We start from the raw sequence: 20,890 nt of genomic DNA on the forward strand, positions 1-20,890 counted from the left end.
GCATAAAACAAAGGATTTCAGAGTCATGGCGTTTTATCTGTTGCCCTTGCTCAGAAGTCCTGACCGGATGCATCGTTCCTAGTGTGAGTCCCAGCTGTTGCCAGGCAACTGACAACAATTTGTAAATAAACACTAGGGACCGCTTACCTGGAAGACTGACCAAAGAAAACTAAGGTATCATTTCATTTGGTAGATTCTGTGTTTCTCTTAACAAATCTATGCCACATGTCCTACAGTAAACAACTGTTGGTAGACATGAGCTCGAACAAGCTTTCTGCTGTGTTAGAGGAGCACATTCACCGCCTGTGTCTAAATGACTTTCCATGTGGACATGGCACCTGGGTGAGTTTATTTTTAAGGTTGCAGTGTTTTCTAGATTATCTTAAAAATCATCATGTCTAATCAGGGGCTTACAGCACTCTCATCGCTGCATAAAGTAGCTTGGTTGTGATTATGTTCTCAGAGAAAGACAAAAGACAGTACAGGGGGAGCAAAGACAGAGGAGACGGACGCCCTCCTGGACCTTTTAAGCTGCCCTCACTCTCCATGGAAGCATGATGAATCATGGAGCCCTCAAGCTCCGGCCCTGAGACAGCTGGCAGTACTCACACCTGAACGCCTGCACACGGACTTCATTTACAATTACTTTATTACATTTCGCATCGTGGACAAGAATGTAAGTGGACATATTTTACACTTAAATGTTGTACTTTAAATTGGATTCAAGCCTCTCTTCTTGTACAGTGTCATTCTCAAGAAAAAAGAAATAAATTAAAAGCAAAGTAAACTATTATAATAATGGTCCCAAAAATACTGTGGTATATGTTTTCTTACAGAATAACTCAATAACTCAAAATGTCCAGTTCAAAAGAGCTTCTTTAGCTTCTCAGAGCGGAGTTGATCATCAGTACAGCAACAGGCTTTGCAGTCATCAGACGCATTTCCAAACCTACACTATACATATCTGCTCCACTGAAATAACCAAAGATGACCTGTAGGAACAGTGCAAACACACTATAGAACAAGATGTCAAACACTGTAATGCCATGTTACAGAAACATGCATAAACAGAGGCTGGTGTCTATAAACCTGTTGTCCTGTTGCATACTGGGAGGCTTTCCACTACACCCACACTCCGACGCTACAATATGGTATTTGTTATGATGCCAAAACATGACTCTGAATCTAAAGAAATCTGGTGTAAAAGCCCAAAAATGTGGTATTTGTTATAATCCTGAAGTTAGTTAGAGCAATCCCCAAATCTTAAAGTATGACATTGCACCCCTAAATCCAAAAAATAGTAACAAAATCAACAGAAGATACCAAAAATATGAATTACATTTTAACTTTGTCTTTGGCTCCTCTGGTGGGGCTCTGAGTACCCACTAAGGTCTGTAACAACTCTGCTCCTGACCTTGTTTAAAACACAAATAAAGTGCTGCTGCTTGTCCGTGTTGTGTTCAGGTAACAGTCATTGATGATGGCCTGTTAAAGTTCTCAAAGCTGGAGGAATTGGTGCTGAGTGCCAACAAAATCTCAGACATCCCTGCAGAAAACCTTCCCAGCACTTTAAAGGTGGGTTTCCTCTGCAAAGGTTTTTCAATGAAGCGTGATTCACAATTAAATCATGAAAAGCAGAGAGTTTTGCCCTGATTTACCATCACATCAAAAGTAAAACACCTGCTGTGACGACACATGTTGAGGTACGTCAGTGCAACATTACAGTTTTAACACATCGATCAAAGTGCAGCAGGCTTTGTGATGTGGTGATGAGTGTGTCTGATTGTGAATATGTTTCTTTAAAGATTTTGGAGCTACGTGCAAACCATTTGTCGGCTCTGAACAGTCTCGGCAATGGCTTGCCTCCTCCCCTGCAGTACCTCGGCCTCGGGTCAAACAGTCTCGGTTACTCTGACGATGTCTGTTATCTTACAGGAAGACACTGGTTAGTTCTCACACACACACACACACACACACACACACACACACACACACACACCAAACTTGCTGATTTTTTAAGGGGTAATCAGGTCAAACAAGAACAAAGGAGTAGGATTGTGTACTTTTTTATTATTTGTAAGGTAAGACAATTACATCATGTCGTGACTGATTTCACACATACTGATTTGATGGCAGTGTGACACCTGCTGAGGCAACACTGGTAGTTTTTCTGCCAAAGTGGTTCAGCTGGTGATGATGACAGCGATGACAACAGTTGATGCTGTCAGATAGAAACTCGTTTGAGCTCACCCAAAATAATCACATCTAACTGTGATTTCAGTGGAAGCAAGGAGTTCATACTTTTACAAAGTACCATTTTATCAACAAATATCAAAGTTAAATATTATGTTAAAGCTTGGAGGAACCTTTGGACTTTTTTTGTTTTCAGTGAGGACAAAATGACTTGTGTTCCCTAAAGAATTTTAGTAGAAAAAGATCACAAAAAGATATGACCAGTTGAATCAATAAAAAATTGGAAAAAATCCAAATTAATAGAAACTTTAACCGAAATTTGGGGTGTGCTTTGACTCAGGATCTTAGTATTTCTATACATCCATTAACAGAAGACTGGCCTGAAAACACACAGTTTGTGTGTGAATGGTGTTTTTTAGCTTGATGTGTCAAAAACAGAGACTTTTAATGTTTGACAGACAAACTGCATTACCAATTGGAATTGTGACGTTTTAAAACGAGTGGGCATTTAGGCAGCAGAGGTTTTAAATTCATGATTCTGGACCATGACCCGTACTAAGGGAACAAAAGTCAGGATATCTTGGTCTCTGTTGCTTTTATTTCAACCATTCTTATTTATGAATACAAAGAATGAAATGAATCCATCCATCGTTTTTCAAAAGTTGTTAGTCTTGCTGTTCTGTCTCTGACCCCAGGCCACAGCTGGTGTGTCTGGACCTTAGTGACTGTGAGTTTCAGGACCAGCAGTCCCTGCTGAAGGCCTTGAGCACGCTCCCCTGCCTCAGGACGCTGGTGCTGGAGGGAAACCCCTTCACTCTTGCACCCTCCTACCCCGGTTTCACTGTGGACAGTCTCCCCCAGCTCACTTGTCTGGACGCCTTGTGGATCTCCCCTGAGGAAAGACATTGTTTTAGGGGCTTGGCCAAGAAGAGTGGTGAGACTTTGCTGTTAGTAGATCTGACTCCTGTGAATGTGGGCTTGTTTCATTTAAATTTTCTAAGAAAGAAGCTTTGTAATTTCATCCGTATGTACAGATCTGATAGTGGACCGGGCATCAGCCACAGTGAGAGTGGGCAGGATGATGGGAATCCCAGACCCATTGATGAGTGGGGATGAAAACGCTCCTGACTTCCCTGTTATCACCTACAGTTATTTTTCCACATACGAGTTCCTCAGTCATCAAACGGCTAACAGGGTGAAGTATCCTTCCTACACTTTTCCCTCTCTTTACATGTCCGTAAGTATAATCGTCCAGAATGTCCGTGTGAGAAAATATTCTAATCAAATGTGTTTTTGACACATGTAATCTTCTGACAGTTTTAGTAATAACAATAAATTTACAAATCATATTTGTTTCACAAATTTGAAATTCCCTCATTAAAATTAGATTAGGATATACTATTAGATTAGACTAGTCTCTACTTTTTTGTCATTGCAGGGAGTAGCCTAAGTACCAGTTTAGCAACTATATTTGTTCACTGCTCACATGTGCGTTGAATACACATCACTTCTTTTATGTGCCTAGTTTTGTAAGAGTATCTTAAAATGAACATAAAACACTGTGGAATGTGAACAACTGAGTTGCGATAATGAGTAAAGTTGTGCAGAAACTATCTTGTGAAACATTGTATTTTTTTGTGGTGCTGTTCACAGAAATTTGACAGTGAGTGTAAATTTGACGCTGCACACGTAACAGACGACTGCTTCAGTGATGCTGACCTACATTCAAACAGAACTTGTGCAAAAGAATCGTCCAGACCAGACACACAACACTTGGTGTATACTGAGGAAACCTGCCAGGATTTAGCGGATGGTAATAACACTTCCCTCCTTTGACGAGTTAAAAACAAACCCTGGTGGAGCAATGCAGTTGTGCATACAGATTGATCAAAAATAGAAATAAAAGCAGGTTGCCATTGCATGACATTCAGTGCAGTAGTATAAAAGGAGTTTAGAAATAATGCCAGTATGTTTGGATTCATCTAATTTAGTAATGTATCCTGTATAACTGAGATTAAGTCTTTCTTATCAGTTTCTTTTTTCAAAGATTATGTTTTGGGTACTATAGGCCAACTGAAGAGAAAGGGGATAGAGGGGGGAATGACACGCAGCAAAGCGCCGCAGGCCGGAGTTGAACCCAGGCCCGTTGCGCAAACCTCTGAACAGGGGCGCCCGCGCCACCAACTGAGCTATCAGGGCGCCCTTTCTTATCAGCTTCTGTAAAATTTACACAACTGACGTCAGGGAAACAGCCAGCGGAGTTGTACACACCCCCTGAAACTGGATGACTACTCTGATTATTAATCATGTCTCAAGCCATTTTCTTAACTTTCCACTTAATCTGAGGTTTGTTTGTAGGGCAGAGCGGGGCATCTTGTCACACTTTTTCACAGTCACTCCTTTTCCAAGTTAATTAAAATAAATGATTGTTTACAGATATCACATATTTTCACAAGAATGAACATGAATAAAAGTAGATGACTCATTTTTGCAATTGTGTAATTGATATTGAAGTATTAGGCAGTACTCCTTATGTCATATACTTGCACAGTGACATGTGAATAGCCTTTGTAGAGGTTTTTGGTTTAGGCATTAAAATGTACCGTTCTCTTGATATAGTTGAACATACTTATCAAAGTTGTATTAATTATATAATGCAGTTTAGTTTTTTTAGAAAGTGCCTTCTGGTGTTGGAGATATAACCAGTGTGACATCTTAGCCCTGTGACAAGATGCCCTGCTCTCCCCTATATATCTAATATATCTGATATATTCTTTCAACAATGGGCCTCTGACTCGCCAAAAGCCAGACTGTTTTTTGTGTCTGTCAAACTTTCACTTTTTCTGATTTCTTTTTCTAGTGTCAAGACACAGCACATCAAAGCTGCCATGGTCAGAGTGCATGGCCTTCAGTGACTCACAAACGTACATTGTTAGTGATCTGGGAGGCTTAAAGAGATTCTTCAATCGAGGACTTTATCTTACGATAGAGGAGGAAAAGGTAAAGAAAATAATGTTTATGTGGACAAAGGTTTAGATGCAGAATGTGCTCATATTCTGGCATTTGACGTGTTAGGTCCTGTCATGGCCTTCATCCTCTGAAGACATCCCGGTGGCCAAACCCAGCCTAACTGTAAAAGAGAAGAAAGGCGGTAAAGAGAAAGAAGTGAGTTTGAACGTAATTCCCACTGAATCACAAACTGTAGTAGTCAACTTTAGAGAAATAAGGACTAAGGGTTTATAATGGATGAACACATATATTGAATAGACTCTTAGGGAAATCTTGGACTGTTCATTTCCAGATTGGGGTTAATATATATATATATATAATAAATATGAATTATAATATAATACATATCAATAAAGTAAATAATAAAGTATTATCTAATCTAATCAATCCAAAAGTAATTACATGAGAACAGATTTTTTTTTAATTATAATTTATCATTTGACATAGTCTTAGGCTGACCAATAACCAGAAGGTTGCAAGCTTGATTTATGACATCAGTATTGTAATTTTTCTTTTGGTTGATGGTAGTAAATTTTGACTTTTTTAAGAGAGCAGGTCAGGGTCTTTTTTATCATAAATGTATATTCTATTTCAGCCTTCCTTGCAATGTAGTTAACAGTAATATAAATTACTTTTTTTTACACACGCCATGGTGTATAGGTGCATTTTGCAGGGGATAACAGTTCTGTCAATATATTAGGATTTATTTATTTTTTCAAACCCTGGACCTCTGCATTGAGGCATAAGCCTCAACCTATATGTGTGCCTGCTCTACCCCCTGGCCACCCCTGCCACACACTGTATCATGATTTGAATATGTATATTGGGGGCACACATTAGAAGTTCCATTAAGAGAGCTTGTCACGTCAGCTCTGAGTTAGGTACTGAAGGTTTGTTTGGACAGATAATATTAGACATCTAAATATCCTAATGTCACATATGTGGCATCTTCCTCAGTCTCCAATCAAATCTGGTTCCACCAAAGACAAGTCAAAAGACAAAAAGAAGAAATCTGTCCCAGAGCTGGTCCAGGATGCTCCCATCAGAAGAGTCCTTGGCTCTGTCCACGTCCCCCTGCAAAGCCTGGTCAAAAGAAGTCATAAGGTTGAGGTCCTCTGTGAACTTGCTGCTCTACACACTGAGTCTGAGATGGAAGCTAGACAAACAGCTGAAAAGGCAAGTTTACATGCTAAATAATCATTACCTGGTCCATTTCACAAAAATATTATTAGGAAACCGCTTGCGTCAAAATTTCAAATTGTAAAACACTGAGACAGGATTTACATCTAGAAGAGTGATTTTAACTACAAAAGAGACTAGCATTATATGGGACAGCAAACATGATTCTCTATTATCAAACTGACATATTACATGTGGGATATGTTTTTCAATCATCTTTAGACTCTGGGGAAAAAAAACAAAGAGGACAAGGAATCCAAACAGAGAGGAGGCAGCAGTACTAAACAGAAGAATACAGCAGCTTCAAAAGGTACTGTAACTGTAAAACTGAGAAGAGATTATTCATTTGAAAATGGTTTTGACATACTAAATACTGTTAAATATGTCTAGAAGGGTGTTATTCTTAGGCTGGCCTATATAGCATATGTGGTTAATATATAGTAAGTATTTGGCATCCAATGTAAAAAGAAAAATTAAAAAGGCTGTGCTTTGATTTGTTAGTCAGTAAACTCTTTTCAGTCTGCTTAACATCCTAAATCATGTTTGATATCATCTTCTGTAGGTAAGGGAAAGGAAAGGAAAGAATGTGAGGAGATGGATGTCCACACGGACAACTCCGACTCCATCCACCTGGAACTGGTGACCGTGGAGTTGAGTGTGGAGCTGGAGAAATGGCAGTCTGCATCTGAAGCTCTTCAACGTTTGCTCCCACACCAAAACTCCTAAAGCAAACAGCCTTGTTTTGTCTTAAAGCAACATTTGCAGCTACACAAGGTTTGCTTACTTATTTTCAGTCTGCGCTACTGTACATCATGGAACCATTTATCTCCAAACCGGTCCTGGCCAGGTTAGTTCAACTCAAGATGATGCAATTCTAATGAGCGCACTGCAACAAGCTGAACAGACATGTAGAAGTGCAGTCTAAAACATGCTGTCAAACCTTCCCTTTAATAGCAACTTTAATGAGTGTGCAGTGCACCCAGACATAAACATAGTGGCAATAGTGCTTTCAATCGAACAATCAATACAGAGAGGTTTCATTTTAAATGTATACATAAATTTAATTTTTTTTTATACAGATATATAAAACATTTTCAAAGAAATGCCTATGTATTTCAGTTTCATAAAGAAATTATTTTAATTTCAAAGAAATCTTTTGAAAAGGCCATTTCACTGAACTGAGGGGTTAAAGCAGGTGTGAAGCGCTTTAAGTTTCACCGCTTCTTTTATTTAACAATCACCCATCAGTTCATTTATGAAGACCATAAAAAAAGTTCCTAACGCCAAACAGCCCTGGGTTTCACTGCTCTACTCCAGGCAAGAGTGAGAAAATCTCTCCCCTGCGATTACTCTTCACAAAATTACACACCTATCGTCAAACCTTTAAGTACATACTGTAGTATTTCCAAGCATAAAAAAATAAACTATAGCTCACCAATTGTTTGCGCAAACTGATATTTCTTTTCAATCAAGTAATTTACATTTTCAAATAAAACACCTTTCATGATACTATATTATCTTTGTGTCTTCCCAACACGCCGTGCAAACACTGAGGATATTGATAAATTAAAATATGTGAAGATCATCGCTTCTCCCACAATAATACATCCACCTACAGGATCTCCTCATTCACACAAACCCAGGATATCAAACGTTTTTGCTCCAAAGTAATTTACAATTACAAATTGTAAACTTCTAATTTGAAATGTTTTTTGTTTTTTTTGGATGTGTGAATTTTTGGAAAGAGATTGTGAGGAGACCATTCTCCCATAAAAGCCCTTATGGACTGGCATGGACAATAAAGACACTTGGCAAAAACAAGCACACGAAATGCACGCATACAAACCAAGACTTTAAAAGCACGGCGTAATCTAACATGATGTGCAAATATACTGATTGTGCGAACAAGGGTGGAAAAAGGCTTAAAAGGTCTGGTCATCATTACAGGAGTCGGTCCAGTGGCCAAAGACCTCACAGATATCGCAGTAGGACCGTTCTTCGCCCTTATTGCCGTGGTAGGTGGTGTGTGGAGGGGAGTCGGGCATCTGCATTTGTGTGGGACAGTCCTCAGTGTCATGGAGGTCGAAGCAGTCGCAGATGTCACAGAACAGCCTGGGAGGAGCCTTCTTCTTCACGGGTTCCTTGTCATGGCTGCAGAAAAAATTAAAAATAAATAAATAAATAAAATCAGCTGTGTGTGTAACAATAAAAAAAACAGTTGTACTGCCACACAGTTGTTTTTTTTCTGAGAAGTCTGAGAAAGTCTGCTATGAATGGAACTTACCTGTCATAGTTATCTAGCTCACTTGGATTATTCCCATTGAGAGCAGCAGCCGCCATTTTTTCCAATTTGTCCTTGAGTTCCTCATTCTTCCTCTGGAGGTCAACAATGACTGAATTCAGGAACTCAATCTGTAAAGGTGGTACACAACAGTAGCATCAGTGCTACAGGTGGAGAATTATCCTTTATCCAAGACAATATTGACAATTATTTAAAGCCTTCCCTGTGACATTTATTCATTGTATTAAGTGCCAAGACTTTGCCCTAATGCTATGACAGTCCTAATTTAGATAATAGAAACTATGCCCCGCCATATCCCCCCCAAAAATGTATCTAATCTTGACTATGATGGTGAATCGTCACTGAGTTGTCAGCTAAAGAAAACGCCAAGCTTGATTGAGACTTACATGAGTCACAAGGAGAGTCCTACTCATGATAAGTAAAAGTCATCCTAAAGAAATCTGATCTGCTAAGCATCTATGATAACTGTAATTTCCCATAGTAATTTCAGCAGAGAGGTTGAATGCTTAAAAGGTTTTTGAGAAATCAAGCTTGGTTCGTCTTTGGAAGACAGTTTGTATTTTTTGACAAACTAATGCGATCCACCAGACGAAACATAAGAGCCACAGGGACAGACAAACATGCAAGTGAAGCTGATGAAAAACATTAACAAACCGCTGCCTGACGGTGGTGTAGCATTGCCAACAGCAGAGACAGGGCAGAGGAGAGGAGTCGGAGTTTAAGAAAGAGAAGAAGAAAAAAAATATTGAAATTCAAATTAGGACCCCACCTACTGCCAGCCAACACACAAGTCACACAGATAATAATAAAGTATAACATTTTAGAGTCTACAGAGGCAGGAAATGAGAGCTAAGCAAAGGTTCTGGGACACTGTGGGTGAAATGCTCCAATACCACCGTGGTACCGACTCATGAGTTATGTCACCGCTGTACGAGCTGAGATGATGCCAGAAGTTCAGTATGCTTTAAAATTACATTTCAAATCATTGTAGACTAATTTCACCTCTGTAAAAACAAAATACTTAAACAGTTACATGAGTCAACAGTAAAATACAAAGTCAACTGCTACATCAAAAGTAGTACTTGTTAGTAAATGCCTGAGTAGGCAGCACAGTCATTTCACAAACGGCATTCAGTAAGAGCGTTTCCGTACGACTGCCCCAAATATGATGACAATGTAAATGAGACCGAGGAGTTGTCAAACCAGAAAATCATATGGGCCAGTGAAGGGAAGCAGCTTTACAATCAACGTACTGTGTGAATGGAAAAACAAAAAAACTTAATCTACCCAGGCATATAATTAATATTATTCCGGAATAGAGGAAAGGTATACATGCCTGACTCTCCGCGGTCTCCTTATCCTCCCTTGATTGGTCCAAAACTGCATCACCTGGAAACATCAGGTACAAGATTAAATGAAAGAGGTTTTCTTGTTTTCTTTTGGAGGTCACCTCCCAGAGACCTGACCATAGTGCTACCAGAAATATTGGCTGTGGTCATGAGCTTAACTCTTACCTAAAGACTTGTTGGTGTCAGGTCCTGCAGCCAGGTCCTTCTCCAGTCTCTCAACACGGCCCTGTAGATTGGCCTTGTCCCGCTCCAAGTCCTGAATTTTACCCTGCAGTGTCTCAACTGAGGCACTTTCCCCATGCAGTTCAACCAGCTGTGAAAAAAAAAAAAAAACCAAGCTATTCAAAAAGTGAAAAAGATGTTACGTTTCTAAGACAAAATATTACTCTTTGCTCTAAAATACATTATGTTATGACAAAGGAAGTCATTCACTAAATGACAGTTTAACAACAACAACAACAACAGTAATACAAGCACAAATTCACATTGAGCATTTAATCAAAATGTCGAGTTTATTCAAATTCAAAGTTTTAAAAGAATGAAAGCATAATAGATGAGGTGAACTTGAGAGACAAAAAGTGTCACTTGGTCTGAACAGGCAACAGCTCTCTTTCTCACAATCTTTAAAGTTGCCGTTTCAGGTTAGGCACATTGTAGGATCCTTTGCATGCACAATCAAAATGAAAGCGGTACACCCTTTTTGACCTAGAAGTGGCATCCTGTTAGACTCTGCATTGTAAGAAGTGTCCCTGCACAGTTCACCCTGTATTTTCTTTAACAGGGTGTTAAAGCCTGTTCTCAACGGCTGAGGGCCAGCAACCAAAAAAAAGAAAGAAGAAATAGTCTTTTTTAATCTTTCTGTGCACAATCATAAAACCGGTCCTTGCCTGCTCTAAAGCCTAGATTTTCTTAACTCATTTTGTGCAAGCTCGACAGTTCTTTCAACACGCTGCTATACCTGCTGGTAATAAGAGTTTCTCACCTCGCTCGTCAGCTTTTTCACCTGCTGGTCCTTTTCTGAAATTAAGGCACTGTTTTTATGGATGGACTGTTGGAGGGCAGCCTTCTCCTTCTCAAACTGCTCCTTCAAGCTGCTTTCACTATCAAAAACAAAACCAATAAAAACTCAGGAGGTACATTACACCATATGTAGGCAGACGAAAGCTGGCCCCAATTTACCAAATTGTTTCTCAGCAGATTTCCAACTTGTTTCTTAGGCCACTACAGACACTTCACAAATTTGAGGAGGCATACAGAAAATTAAGCAATTTTTTTTCTCTGGGAGACTATTGATAAACATATTTAAAAAAATTGTAGTACTGCAAATACAGAACATATCAAAAATAACATAGTACACAATAAAAATTAAAGTAGGAGATTCAGAGAAAAATGAAAATGGTCAGGAATGGTCACATTACACAACAGATTTGCAGGCCAGAGTTCATTTCATCACTTTGATCAAGCAGATTATTCATTAGCTGCATCAGAAACATGACTTCATTTTTTATTTTATATAAATGATTAATTTGTTTTTGTGGGGAAATTTAATTCAACAGAAACGCAATGTGACCATACCTTGCCTATTCCTAATTATCTGCCTACAAATATGTGGTTAATATAATTGTATTATTACAATATTATGATGATACTGACTGACATCTAATGGTATTAAAAGGTGTGAAGTACCTGAACGCATTATTTGGCAGGCTTTGAAGAAAATAACACCACAACATTCCATTAGTTTAATTATAAATGCACTGTATATTAGAAAGTGTCACACAGGTGAGAGCATTTGGGTTTATTTAGGAAACAAGGCTTTCAAGATGTTAATGAATTTGAAGAGATCTGAAAAACTCCTTGAATCACAAAATGGTGCATTCTCTTACCTTTGCTTCAAATGTTTTTTGAGTTTTGAGTACTCATCCTTGAGCTAAGAAAAAAAAAAAAAATCAAAAGCATGGTCAGCAGATTAATAGCTGAATTCAAATGCGTGTAGGTTTATGTAAGACTTTTAAGATAAAAGATGTTGCACCTTCACAAGTTCGCTCTGATCTTTGTGACTGCTATCAAGCTCCAGAGTCAGCTTGTTGTTCTCATCTTGCAGCATCTGCAGGGACTGTGTCTTCACAGTAACAGCTTCTTTAAGCTCCTCACTGAATAAACACAAATGTCAAACTCAAAGAAATTCTGACAACTCATGTAGGCAACATAGTTTGTTAAAACTCCTTCTCCCAGCAGCCAAAATGAAGGATTTACTCACATTTCCTGGCACAGAGTCTCCGTCCTTTGAGTTTCTATGCAAAGCTGCTCTTTGGATACATTCAGATCTTCCTGGTACTTGGAATTATCTGTTTTCAATGCTTTTAGCTAAAACAATAAATTAGATTTATTTGCTGAAATTAATGCTACAACATAAAGCAAATGTGTTAATTCCATTTCTCTCACATTTATAGCTAGATGAGAAGAGACACTTCACTACTGATAGCTTACATTAGCATCTCTTACCTGTGTCTCAATCTTCTGCTTGGCGCTGAGGAGCTCTTTCAATAGAGATTGGGCTTCGTTCTTCTCCTGCATCAAAGTGGCCTTCTCTTTCGTCAGCTGTTCCAGAGCCTCAGCAGTCTTGCCAGAGGCTTCTGTAGCCTAAACAGTGCATGAGCAGGATATTTGCTAAGAACAGTTTCAACTTGAGAGCAGCAAATGGTTTGATGAGATCAACACCTAGTGACCTCAACAAACCTTAAAGGGGTGGTTCAAAATGTTGGACATAGGACTTAATTTCCAAGTTAGCCAATGTGTTATTTATCAGTGGAGACCATGGAGACACTTTTCATTCAGTCTTTTCAGTTGCATAGTTCGCTGGTGCTAGGCTAGCGCAAGTCAACAGTATCTGCTAGCCTGTCATTAGCCCACTCCACAGCACATCCAAGGCAAATAAATTCTAACGCCAGACTATTGATGTAAATGTCTGTTGATGAAATAATGTTAGAAATAAAACTACCCTTGCATCTCAATGATCGCATTTCATTTTGGGGGAATAGTTTCTCAGCAGCGGCGCAATTTAGGGAACAAAGTATAACTATTGAAATGCAATGCAAGAGTAGTTTTATTTCTAATATTGTTCTATCAACAGACTTTACATTGATAGTCTGGCCTTATAATTGATTTGCCTTGAGTGTACTGTGGAGTGGGAAAGACTTTTTAATGACAGGCTAGCCGTTACTGATGACTTGCGCTAGCCTAGCACCAGCGAACTCTTTAACGGGATGAAAAAGTTTTGAAAACGGTCTCCACTGATAAATAACACACTGGTTAACTTGGAAATTAGGTCCTGTGTCCAAAATTCTGAAGCAACCCTTTAATAAGAAATTTGCATTTGAGTTTAACCAATTACTTTTTTATTATTTAATAAATTAAATGCATGCTCATAGAGCTATCTATCTGAATTACAGATTTTTAATCAGTTATTCAAATCTCATTTCATTGCAATTTTCAAGTAGATCCTAGTTGTGAAATAACAACTATTACACTAAGAGAAATAATTAGTATACAATGTTTTAAATACTCTACTACCTGTGGCCTCAGAACGGACACTGACACCCCATTAACTTGTGTAACAAGTCTGCTAAGACAAAAACTGTAGTTCTGCAAAGTAAGTTGTCCTTCCATAACCCCTGAAAGCTGCTTTATATTGTCATATCACTGCCCATACTATTGCTCTAAGTGTAATTCTGACCAGAGAGATTTTACCAGCCCAAACACTTTAAAATTGGACTGAACGACATTGTTGAGCAGATAATTGGAGCTATAAATTAAAAAAAAAACTATTTATGGAAAATCTATTAGTCTATTCAAATAAAATATGCAGTCCAATTAAATCTGAAACACCATCAGAGGGTGAGTGTGACAAATATCACCTTAGACCTAAAGTACATAGTCAAAAAAATCTCAAGAATTTTGCCTTGTACTAGATCACGTTATAAGCCCACAGGCAAAGGCTGGCAGCTAAGGGTAATTTACAGCGGTTAGTGAATGGAAGATGAACGTTAGACACGAAAATAAAAAGGAAAGGAAGGACAAACCAGCAAGCATGCAGTGAGAAGGTGACATAGCCCCAGCCACTCTACAGGATGTGTGTCAGTGATTACTACTGGAAGAGGAATACCTCAAGCTGCTTAGAAATGGCATTTTTTAGTTGAGACTCCAGCTGCCTGATTTTCTGGGTGGCTTCATCTCTCTCCACCTGCAGGGCATCCTTCTGAGCGGTTAGATTTGAGATGCTGGAGGAAATCTCTTCTTTCACAACGGCAGAAGCTGACAACTCCGCACCAGCATTCTTGCACTGCTTCTCCAAAACTTCTTTTTCCATTTGTAGGTCCTTGACAGCAGCCTCTAGTTTTGTCTGGCTAGCGAGCAACTTATCTATCTCTCCAAGGAGTTTTGACTGTTCGGTATGCCAATTTTCTTTGCTTGTATGGAGAGAAGAAATGGTCTGCTCCAGTTTACACTGTCCAGCTAAAAGGTTGTCCTTCTCTGTGATCAGGACGGTCATCTGCTTGCCTATATCCTCAAGCTTAGATAATAGCTGTTTTTTATCTTCCATCAATTGAATAGTTTCTTGCTCTCGCTGCTTCAATTGCATTTTCAAAGCCTCAATATCCACCATAAAAGACTTATTTTGTTCATTAGCATTTGTAAGGCTAGAAGAAATCTCTTTATTTTCTTGTGAAACGTTTGACAACGATTTCTGCAGCTCCTGGATTTGTTTGGAGAGACCATCCTTGTCAGATATTGCTTTATTCCGATCACTGGACTCCGCCTGTAGCTGGATCTCAAGAAGGTGCTTTGCCCCTGTTATTGAGTCAGTCTGACATTTTAACTCTTGGATCTCCTGAAGCAGACTCTGGTTCTCTTTCTGCAAGGACTGTGCTTTGTTGTCAGCTTCAGACTGCAACAATTGCAGACGCTGACAATCTTTGGTAAGATTATCAACCTGTTGAACAAGCTCTGAATTAGCCTTCTCAAACTCCATTTTTTGTTTACTGTGCTCTTGAACAAGTTGGATTTTGCCCTTTTCAAGAATTTCAATATCAGAGTTATGTTTCTGCAGTTCATTTTGTAGGTCAGCCTTTTCTTGTTTCAAAGAGGCCATCTCTGCTTCAACGTTGTCTTTCTGGCGTTTGGTTTCCTCTAGCATTGCTGTTAAATGAGTTTTCTCTTGAGTAAAGCTGTCATTAGCTCTGGAGTAACTATCCAACTGGTCCTTATTTGTTCGGATATCACTAGCTAGCTTATCGCGCTCAAGATAAAGAGCATTAGTCTCAGATATGGTTTTTGTGTGCTTCTCTTCCAATTCTCCCTTCTCCCCTGCCAATCGCTCATAATCCATCTTCTGCTGCTCTAGTGCTGAATCCAGGCTCATCTTTTCTTTGCGTAAAACATGTAGAGCCATCTCAATTTCAGAGTTCTGAATGCGAAATGCTTGCTTTTCTTGCTCAAAAGATGATAATGCTTCTTTAAATTTCTCATTGGACTTCGAAAGTTGTTCTGTTGAGTGTGTAAGCTTCTCTTTTAATTCGTCTATCTCTCCAAGGAGCTCTTCCTTCTCATTACAGACTTTTCTTTGGATTGCAAGTAAGGCTTCTTTCTCCTGCAGAAGGTGAAGCCTCTCAGAATCAGTGACCTGACTGCTTGTCTTGAACTCTTCCAGCATTTGGGCCAGGCTCATTTTGGAGGCTTTAAGTTCATCACATTGACGAACAGAGCTCTCTAAATCTTTCTTGGTAACACTGAGTTTCTCCTGGAGCTCTTCCTTCACTGTCTCAAGGCTCGTTTTAGCTAACACGACAGCACTGATTTCAGAAGACATCTCCACCTTCTCATTTGTCAGTGTTTCTGTAAGGGCCTGCAGCTGGGTGTTCTTCATTGTAAGATCTTCTTTTTCTAAGTTCAAGGACTTAAGTTTTGCCTGCAACTCTGCATTCTTGGCATCAAGAGATTTTTTGGCATTTCTTGCAGAATCTCTCTCTAAAATTAGATTGTCCTTCTCACTTGTGAACTTTGACCTGCTTTCATTGAGGTTGTCTTCAAGCTGGTGTTTTACTTTGCAAACATTTTCATAATCGTCATGTAGTTGCTTCTTTTTAGCCTCAATTAGCAGGATGTCCTGCTGAAGCTTTAGGAGCAAGTCATTCTTCTCTGAATTTTGTCTTTGAAGTTCCTCAATTTGAGCCTGGTTTTCACCTTTAGCATTTCTCAGCTGGTTATTTTCAGTCTGAACTTCCTGAAGAAGATATTTCAGGTTCTCCAACTCCTTACTTAATAAAATCCTTTCTTCATCGGCACACTTGTTGTTGGCAAGTAGGTCCTCTTGATGTTTTGAAAGCTTATCTCTGGTTATTAGCAGTTCTTCATTCTGGACTAAAAGCTCTTGGTGACTAATCTCAAGGGCAGAGAGTTTAGTCTGCACATCTGAAAGCCGTTTCTCCAGTTTGCTTTTCTCAGTCTTTACAGTCTCACTTTCCTTACTCATATTTTCCAGATCTAGACTCAGCCTTTCCAGTTTTTTGGACAAATGTTCAACATCATGCTTGTAGGAGTCAAGCTCAGCAGAAAGACACTGGGGAAATAAAGATGAAAGAAAGAAAAAAAAAACGAGGAGAATATATATACACACAGGGAAAAGTAAGATGAATCCAAAAATAAACCAAGCAAATATGGACATAAGTGATATGCAATTGGAAAGGTTAAGTTGCAGGAGCATAAAAATGGCAAGAGACCACACCACAGCTTACACAACAATGGCTTTCAACAATATAAAAAGGTGGAACATTTTCACTTCAGCCCTTACTTTTACTAGCATTTTATTAAATTGATGCCAACAAATATAGAACAAATTAGCTGCTGGCTGCTTGAGTGTGACTATGATCACTTGCAGCGTCTTAAGCAGCTTGAATTATCCAAGTATAACAATAATCCACACTGCAAATACTTTGCATGTGTATTACTGTATATTGGATTTGTAAAGTCCAACCTTTTCTTAGAAAGGGAAAATGTTCTACTTAAATGTAATATCAGGCTAATAAACAATGCTAGCATGGGTACACTTCCTGTAATTTGAAAGAAAATTTTAATAAATAGCTAAATAGTAACTAATGATTCAAAACTCAACTTGAATCATACCCAATGCATAGATATCCATTTAGCAGCCACAACTCAACTTATTTTTATTTTAACAATTTCACCCGTTAACTATAAATTGTCTTAAAATAAATAACATAACTTTAAAATCAGGTATACCCCTGCAAGCATATAGCCCATGTCACAATCCAATAAAGAGCTAAGATGAATATGAAAACGAGGTTATTAGACTTTGTTGGGGGGGAAATGAAAAACTCACCACAAATAATTTCAGTGACAGTAATTAAGAGTGAAAATGTTGATGATAATAGAAATGAATCACCGATGGTAAATTCTTACAGTTACATATTGTATCCTACAACTTTGATGTTTTAGTGTATTAACTGGGGAAACGCCTGTAAGGTGATGTTTTTGACATCCAACTGGTTTGAGGGACAGCTGTTTGATTTTAGGTTATCATATTTTCATTTACAAACAGCATAGGCAAAATTTTGCCCTACTGCTTTTCAGCGATTTAACATTTGTTAAATTAGTAATACATAAAATTACCTTTTACATCAAACATTTCCTGGCAGAAAATTTGTTTGAAACCTTTGTGAAAACATACTGATTCAACTACCTTGTATGTATGTTGTGTGTACCTTCGAGGGTTTGTGCTTACCTGAACCTGTTCCTTGTATGGCTGCAGCTCAGATACTAACTTCTCCAGCTCCTGGGTTTTGTCCGTGGAGGAGGAGAGCTCCTGCTTCCACTTGTCAACCTGACATTGCAGAACCTCAAGTTCCTTCACATGGACCTCTGACGCCTGAGACAAGGATTTCTCCTGTGAGGCCTTGAGCTCCTCAACCAGAGTCTCACCCTGTTTAACAGTCTTCTCCTAGAAAACAAGAGATCAGAAAAACAATAACTTGTATCTGTTTTAATGTAGCCAGTGACCAAAGGACACACTAAAGTGAAAGTGGAAGATTTTTGTGTTACACATGTGAATGTCTATAAAAATGATGTATTATAAGTCTTAAAGGATCTAAGATTTAATTCTTAAACACAAATTATTTTTTTTTGTCAATGCCCAACAATACTAACCAAGTTGGCGATCTTGTCCTGAAGGCTACTTATTTGAGATTGATGTGTATCTCTGGTCTCTTTCAGTTCCTGCTCTCTGCGCGACTGTTCCTGCTGGAGTTGTTCATTCGAGTGCACCACCTTCTCCTTCTCCTCCGATAGTTGACTCTGTAACTCTTCAAGCCTCCTGAGTGATGACAAATAAAGAGAATAGGTTAGATAAAAAGACTACAGCATGGAATGTCATTGGGAAATAAGTATCCGATTACGACATGATTAGTATATTTTTTTCGAAATTAAGTGGTACCTTTCTTTCTGTATGAGATCTTCATTCATTTTGGTCAGCTGTACTGAACTATCACCAGATGTCTTCATCATGTCTGAAATATCATTTTCCAGCTTGTATTTGTCCTTTGAAAGCTGATCAAGCTTTTCATCTGCAGCCTTCAGCTTTCTCTCTAGCACTAAGTTAAGACAAGAAGAGATTGTTCACAGGTTCTAAGGTTATTATTCTACCAGAAAGAAAGAAACATACTATATACACTGAACATTTTACAAAACACAAAATGCAGTTCTCACCGGAAAGTTGACTTCTTAGAGACTCTGATTCTGTGGTCAGAGACGTGCAATGCTCTTCTTTGTTGCGGAGCTTCTCAAGTGTTTCTGCAAAAAGAAAAATGCCACTTTACATCCTATAAGCCTTTATAAACTGAAAGAGATCAATTAGTGGCATGGAAAAGGGGGGATTTACTAACTGAGTTTATGGAATAGTTTGTCATTTACCTTGCATAGTGTTTGATGATTTAGTCCGCTCCTCTGTGCTTTCAGCTAACCTTTGTTTCTGTGGGGAAAACACTTTCACATCAATTTCTTCTGCAATAGATAAATGTAAGCAGGTACAGCATTCTAATTATTTTTAGACATGAGACCAACTGATAAATCAGCTTATTGTTAAAACACATATGAACTCATTGCAGATATCCGTAACTGTGTGTGTATGTATGTATGTATGTATGTATGTATGTATGTATGTATGTAGGCGGATAAGTAACAAGGAATTGCAATTGGAAATGCCAAAGACATGATCAAGGTGGGTTAAGAAACAACATGAAAAAAAACAGTGACTTCACAATCACAAAAACTTGACCATCACAACGCAAAAGAGTTACTGTAGCCACATCCAAAATTAAGTCCTAAACCTTACCAGGCCTCCAAGCTCTTGTTCCAGGACGTCCTTCTCCTGCTGTACAGTCGTCAGACTCTGCTGTAAAGAGAGGACTTCCTGCTGTCGGCCCTCCAACCGTGAGCTCAATTCACTAACCTATAGCACATGCCCAGTAAAAATTCAATGGACAAAAGAGAAAAAGCAAACCGCAAAGAAAATTGCACATCAAAACAAAACAATGATTGACAATCACTGTCCAGAAATGCCATACTAACTTGACAGAATACATAGGGAACCTGCTTCTCTCAAACATGACAAACTGAAAATGGGAAGCATTAAGTATGAAATGGTCAGGATGTGAAGAAGAACTCACCATAGCACCCTGGTTGTTCCCTTGGTTCTGAACCATCTCTAATCGACCGTTCAGGGTCACAAGCTCCTGGTTACTTTGTGCTACTTGGCTGCGTAGAGCCACAATTTCTGACATCTGTTCTTTGGTTTGTCGGTCCCTGTCTTGGGCCTGTTGTGCCAAAATCCCTTCTTTCTCCTCAAGCTCCTTCACCCTAAGTTCAGCAGCATGAAGTTTTCCGAGAACATCCTCCATCTCCACAAGGTGCTGCTCCTCTACTCTTTCAACACTGGACCGTAGGGACTCCTCCAGTCGCTCCTTGTCCTCAATCAAAGACAAAAGCTGTGCCTTCAGTGCCTGCTTCTCCTGAATCCAAGCTGCAGCATCAGCCTCATGTTTAGCTCCAGCCTCCTCGAGAGCCAACTTGTGTTCTACGTTCAGCTTCTCTAGAGCACCTTTGGTTTCGATAAGTTGTTCTGTCTGGGCACCTGAGCCTTTGCTGAAGGACACCTTTAGCTCCTCCATGGCTTGATGGTGAGAGGCAATGGCAGACTCCAACTTGGAACGCCACAGTTCAATAATGTCAGCATTCTCTTTCTCAGCATGGCTTAAGCGCATCTGCAACTGCTCGTTGTCACCAGAGAGCCTTACAGATGTAGCTTGAACCTGGGCAGCTGCCTCACTATGGGTCTTTTCTTGAGCTTCTAGCTTCTCCTTGTACTTTTTCAGCTCTTCTTTCTGCTTAGCTTCTTGGGAAGCCAACTGATCTCTCAGAGAGTTTATTTCATCCATAAGGGGAGAAACAGTAGAGGTTGAGTCCTCAGAGCCCTGTTGGGTTCCAAGACGCAGCTGCAGGTCTGCAACCTCTCTTGTTCGCAGCGAAAGGTCCCTCTCAAGGTCCATAATACGAGATCTTTCCGACACAGTAGCAACCTTAAACAACAGAAACCTTATATTTTAAAAGATGTGTCTAACATACTGAAGCACTGTGTACTAACAAGTGTGTTAAAGACTTAATCATACTTTTACTGAACAAATGAAAAGCCTATTGGTAATTTGCAATTATAGACAACAAGACCCTTGGTAATAGTAAAACTCAAAGTTTCTGACAGAGAAACTGCTCATTTGCTAGCTTAATAATG

The 20,890-nt window shown here is 39.1% G+C and overlaps 2 protein-coding genes across 11 annotated transcripts in view; one reads left to right on the forward strand and one right to left on the reverse strand.

Annotated features, from left to right (window-relative positions):
• Nucleotides 1-8,156, forward strand: LOC117944327 (leucine-rich repeat-containing protein 43-like). 4 transcript variants are annotated; one of them, XM_034870991.1, is made up of 13 exons: nucleotides 2-342; nucleotides 464-676; nucleotides 1,465-1,575; nucleotides 1,806-1,945; nucleotides 2,889-3,127; nucleotides 3,228-3,388; nucleotides 3,847-4,006; nucleotides 5,054-5,193; nucleotides 5,269-5,358; nucleotides 6,160-6,378; nucleotides 6,604-6,691; nucleotides 6,944-7,125; nucleotides 7,156-8,156. In XM_034870991.1, the coding sequence occupies exons 1-12, from the start codon at nucleotides 226-228 to the stop codon at nucleotides 7,105-7,107; spliced, it is 1,842 nt and encodes a 613-aa protein (XP_034726882.1). In that variant the 5' UTR covers nucleotides 2-225; the 3' UTR covers nucleotides 7,108-7,125; nucleotides 7,156-8,156. The 4 variants fall into 4 exon arrangements, with proteins under 4 accessions (XP_034726883.1, XP_034726882.1, XP_034726881.1 ...); XM_034870992.1 differs by having other exon boundaries at nucleotides 1-342; nucleotides 1,878-1,945; nucleotides 6,944-8,156; XM_034870990.1 differs by having other exon boundaries at nucleotides 6,944-8,156.
• Nucleotides 7,614-20,890, reverse strand: part of clip1a (CAP-GLY domain containing linker protein 1a) — a 24,547-nt gene continuing 11,270 nt past the window's right edge. For 3 of the 7 annotated variants that reach the window (XM_034870986.1, XM_034870982.1, XM_034870983.1), the window contains 19 exons: nucleotides 19,773-20,681; nucleotides 19,439-19,555; nucleotides 19,018-19,075; nucleotides 18,814-18,897; nucleotides 18,542-18,698; nucleotides 18,256-18,421; nucleotides 17,834-18,049; nucleotides 14,198-16,651; nucleotides 12,538-12,675; nucleotides 12,293-12,399; nucleotides 12,065-12,185; nucleotides 11,919-11,962; nucleotides 11,719-11,739; nucleotides 11,015-11,132; nucleotides 10,198-10,345; nucleotides 10,020-10,072; nucleotides 9,338-9,343; nucleotides 8,666-8,793; nucleotides 7,614-8,532 (listed from right to left, as the gene is read on the reverse strand). In XM_034870986.1, the coding sequence (XP_034726877.1) occupies nucleotides 8,304-8,532; nucleotides 8,666-8,793; nucleotides 9,338-9,343; nucleotides 10,020-10,072; nucleotides 10,198-10,345; nucleotides 11,015-11,132; nucleotides 11,719-11,739; nucleotides 11,919-11,962; nucleotides 12,065-12,185; nucleotides 12,293-12,399; nucleotides 12,538-12,675; nucleotides 14,198-16,651; nucleotides 17,834-18,049; nucleotides 18,256-18,421; nucleotides 18,542-18,698; nucleotides 18,814-18,897; nucleotides 19,018-19,075; nucleotides 19,439-19,555; nucleotides 19,773-20,681 (5,274 nt within the window). In that variant the 3' untranslated portion in view covers nucleotides 7,614-8,303. Of the gene's footprint in view, nucleotides 8,533-8,665; nucleotides 8,794-9,337; nucleotides 9,344-10,019; nucleotides 10,073-10,197; nucleotides 10,346-11,014; nucleotides 11,133-11,718; nucleotides 11,740-11,918; nucleotides 11,963-12,064; nucleotides 12,186-12,292; nucleotides 12,400-12,537; nucleotides 12,676-12,859; nucleotides 13,030-14,197; nucleotides 16,652-17,833; nucleotides 18,050-18,255; nucleotides 18,422-18,541; nucleotides 18,699-18,813; nucleotides 18,898-19,017; nucleotides 19,076-19,438; nucleotides 19,556-19,772; nucleotides 20,682-20,890 lie in introns of those variants that run through there. The other 4 variants (XM_034870985.1, XM_034870984.1, XM_034870989.1 and 1 more) reach the window with 4 other exon arrangements.

This window comes from Etheostoma cragini, chromosome 5, assembly GCF_013103735.1.
Source record: "Etheostoma cragini isolate CJK2018 chromosome 5, CSU_Ecrag_1.0, whole genome shotgun sequence".
Taxonomy (NCBI): domain Eukaryota; kingdom Metazoa; phylum Chordata; class Actinopteri; order Perciformes; family Percidae; genus Etheostoma; species Etheostoma cragini.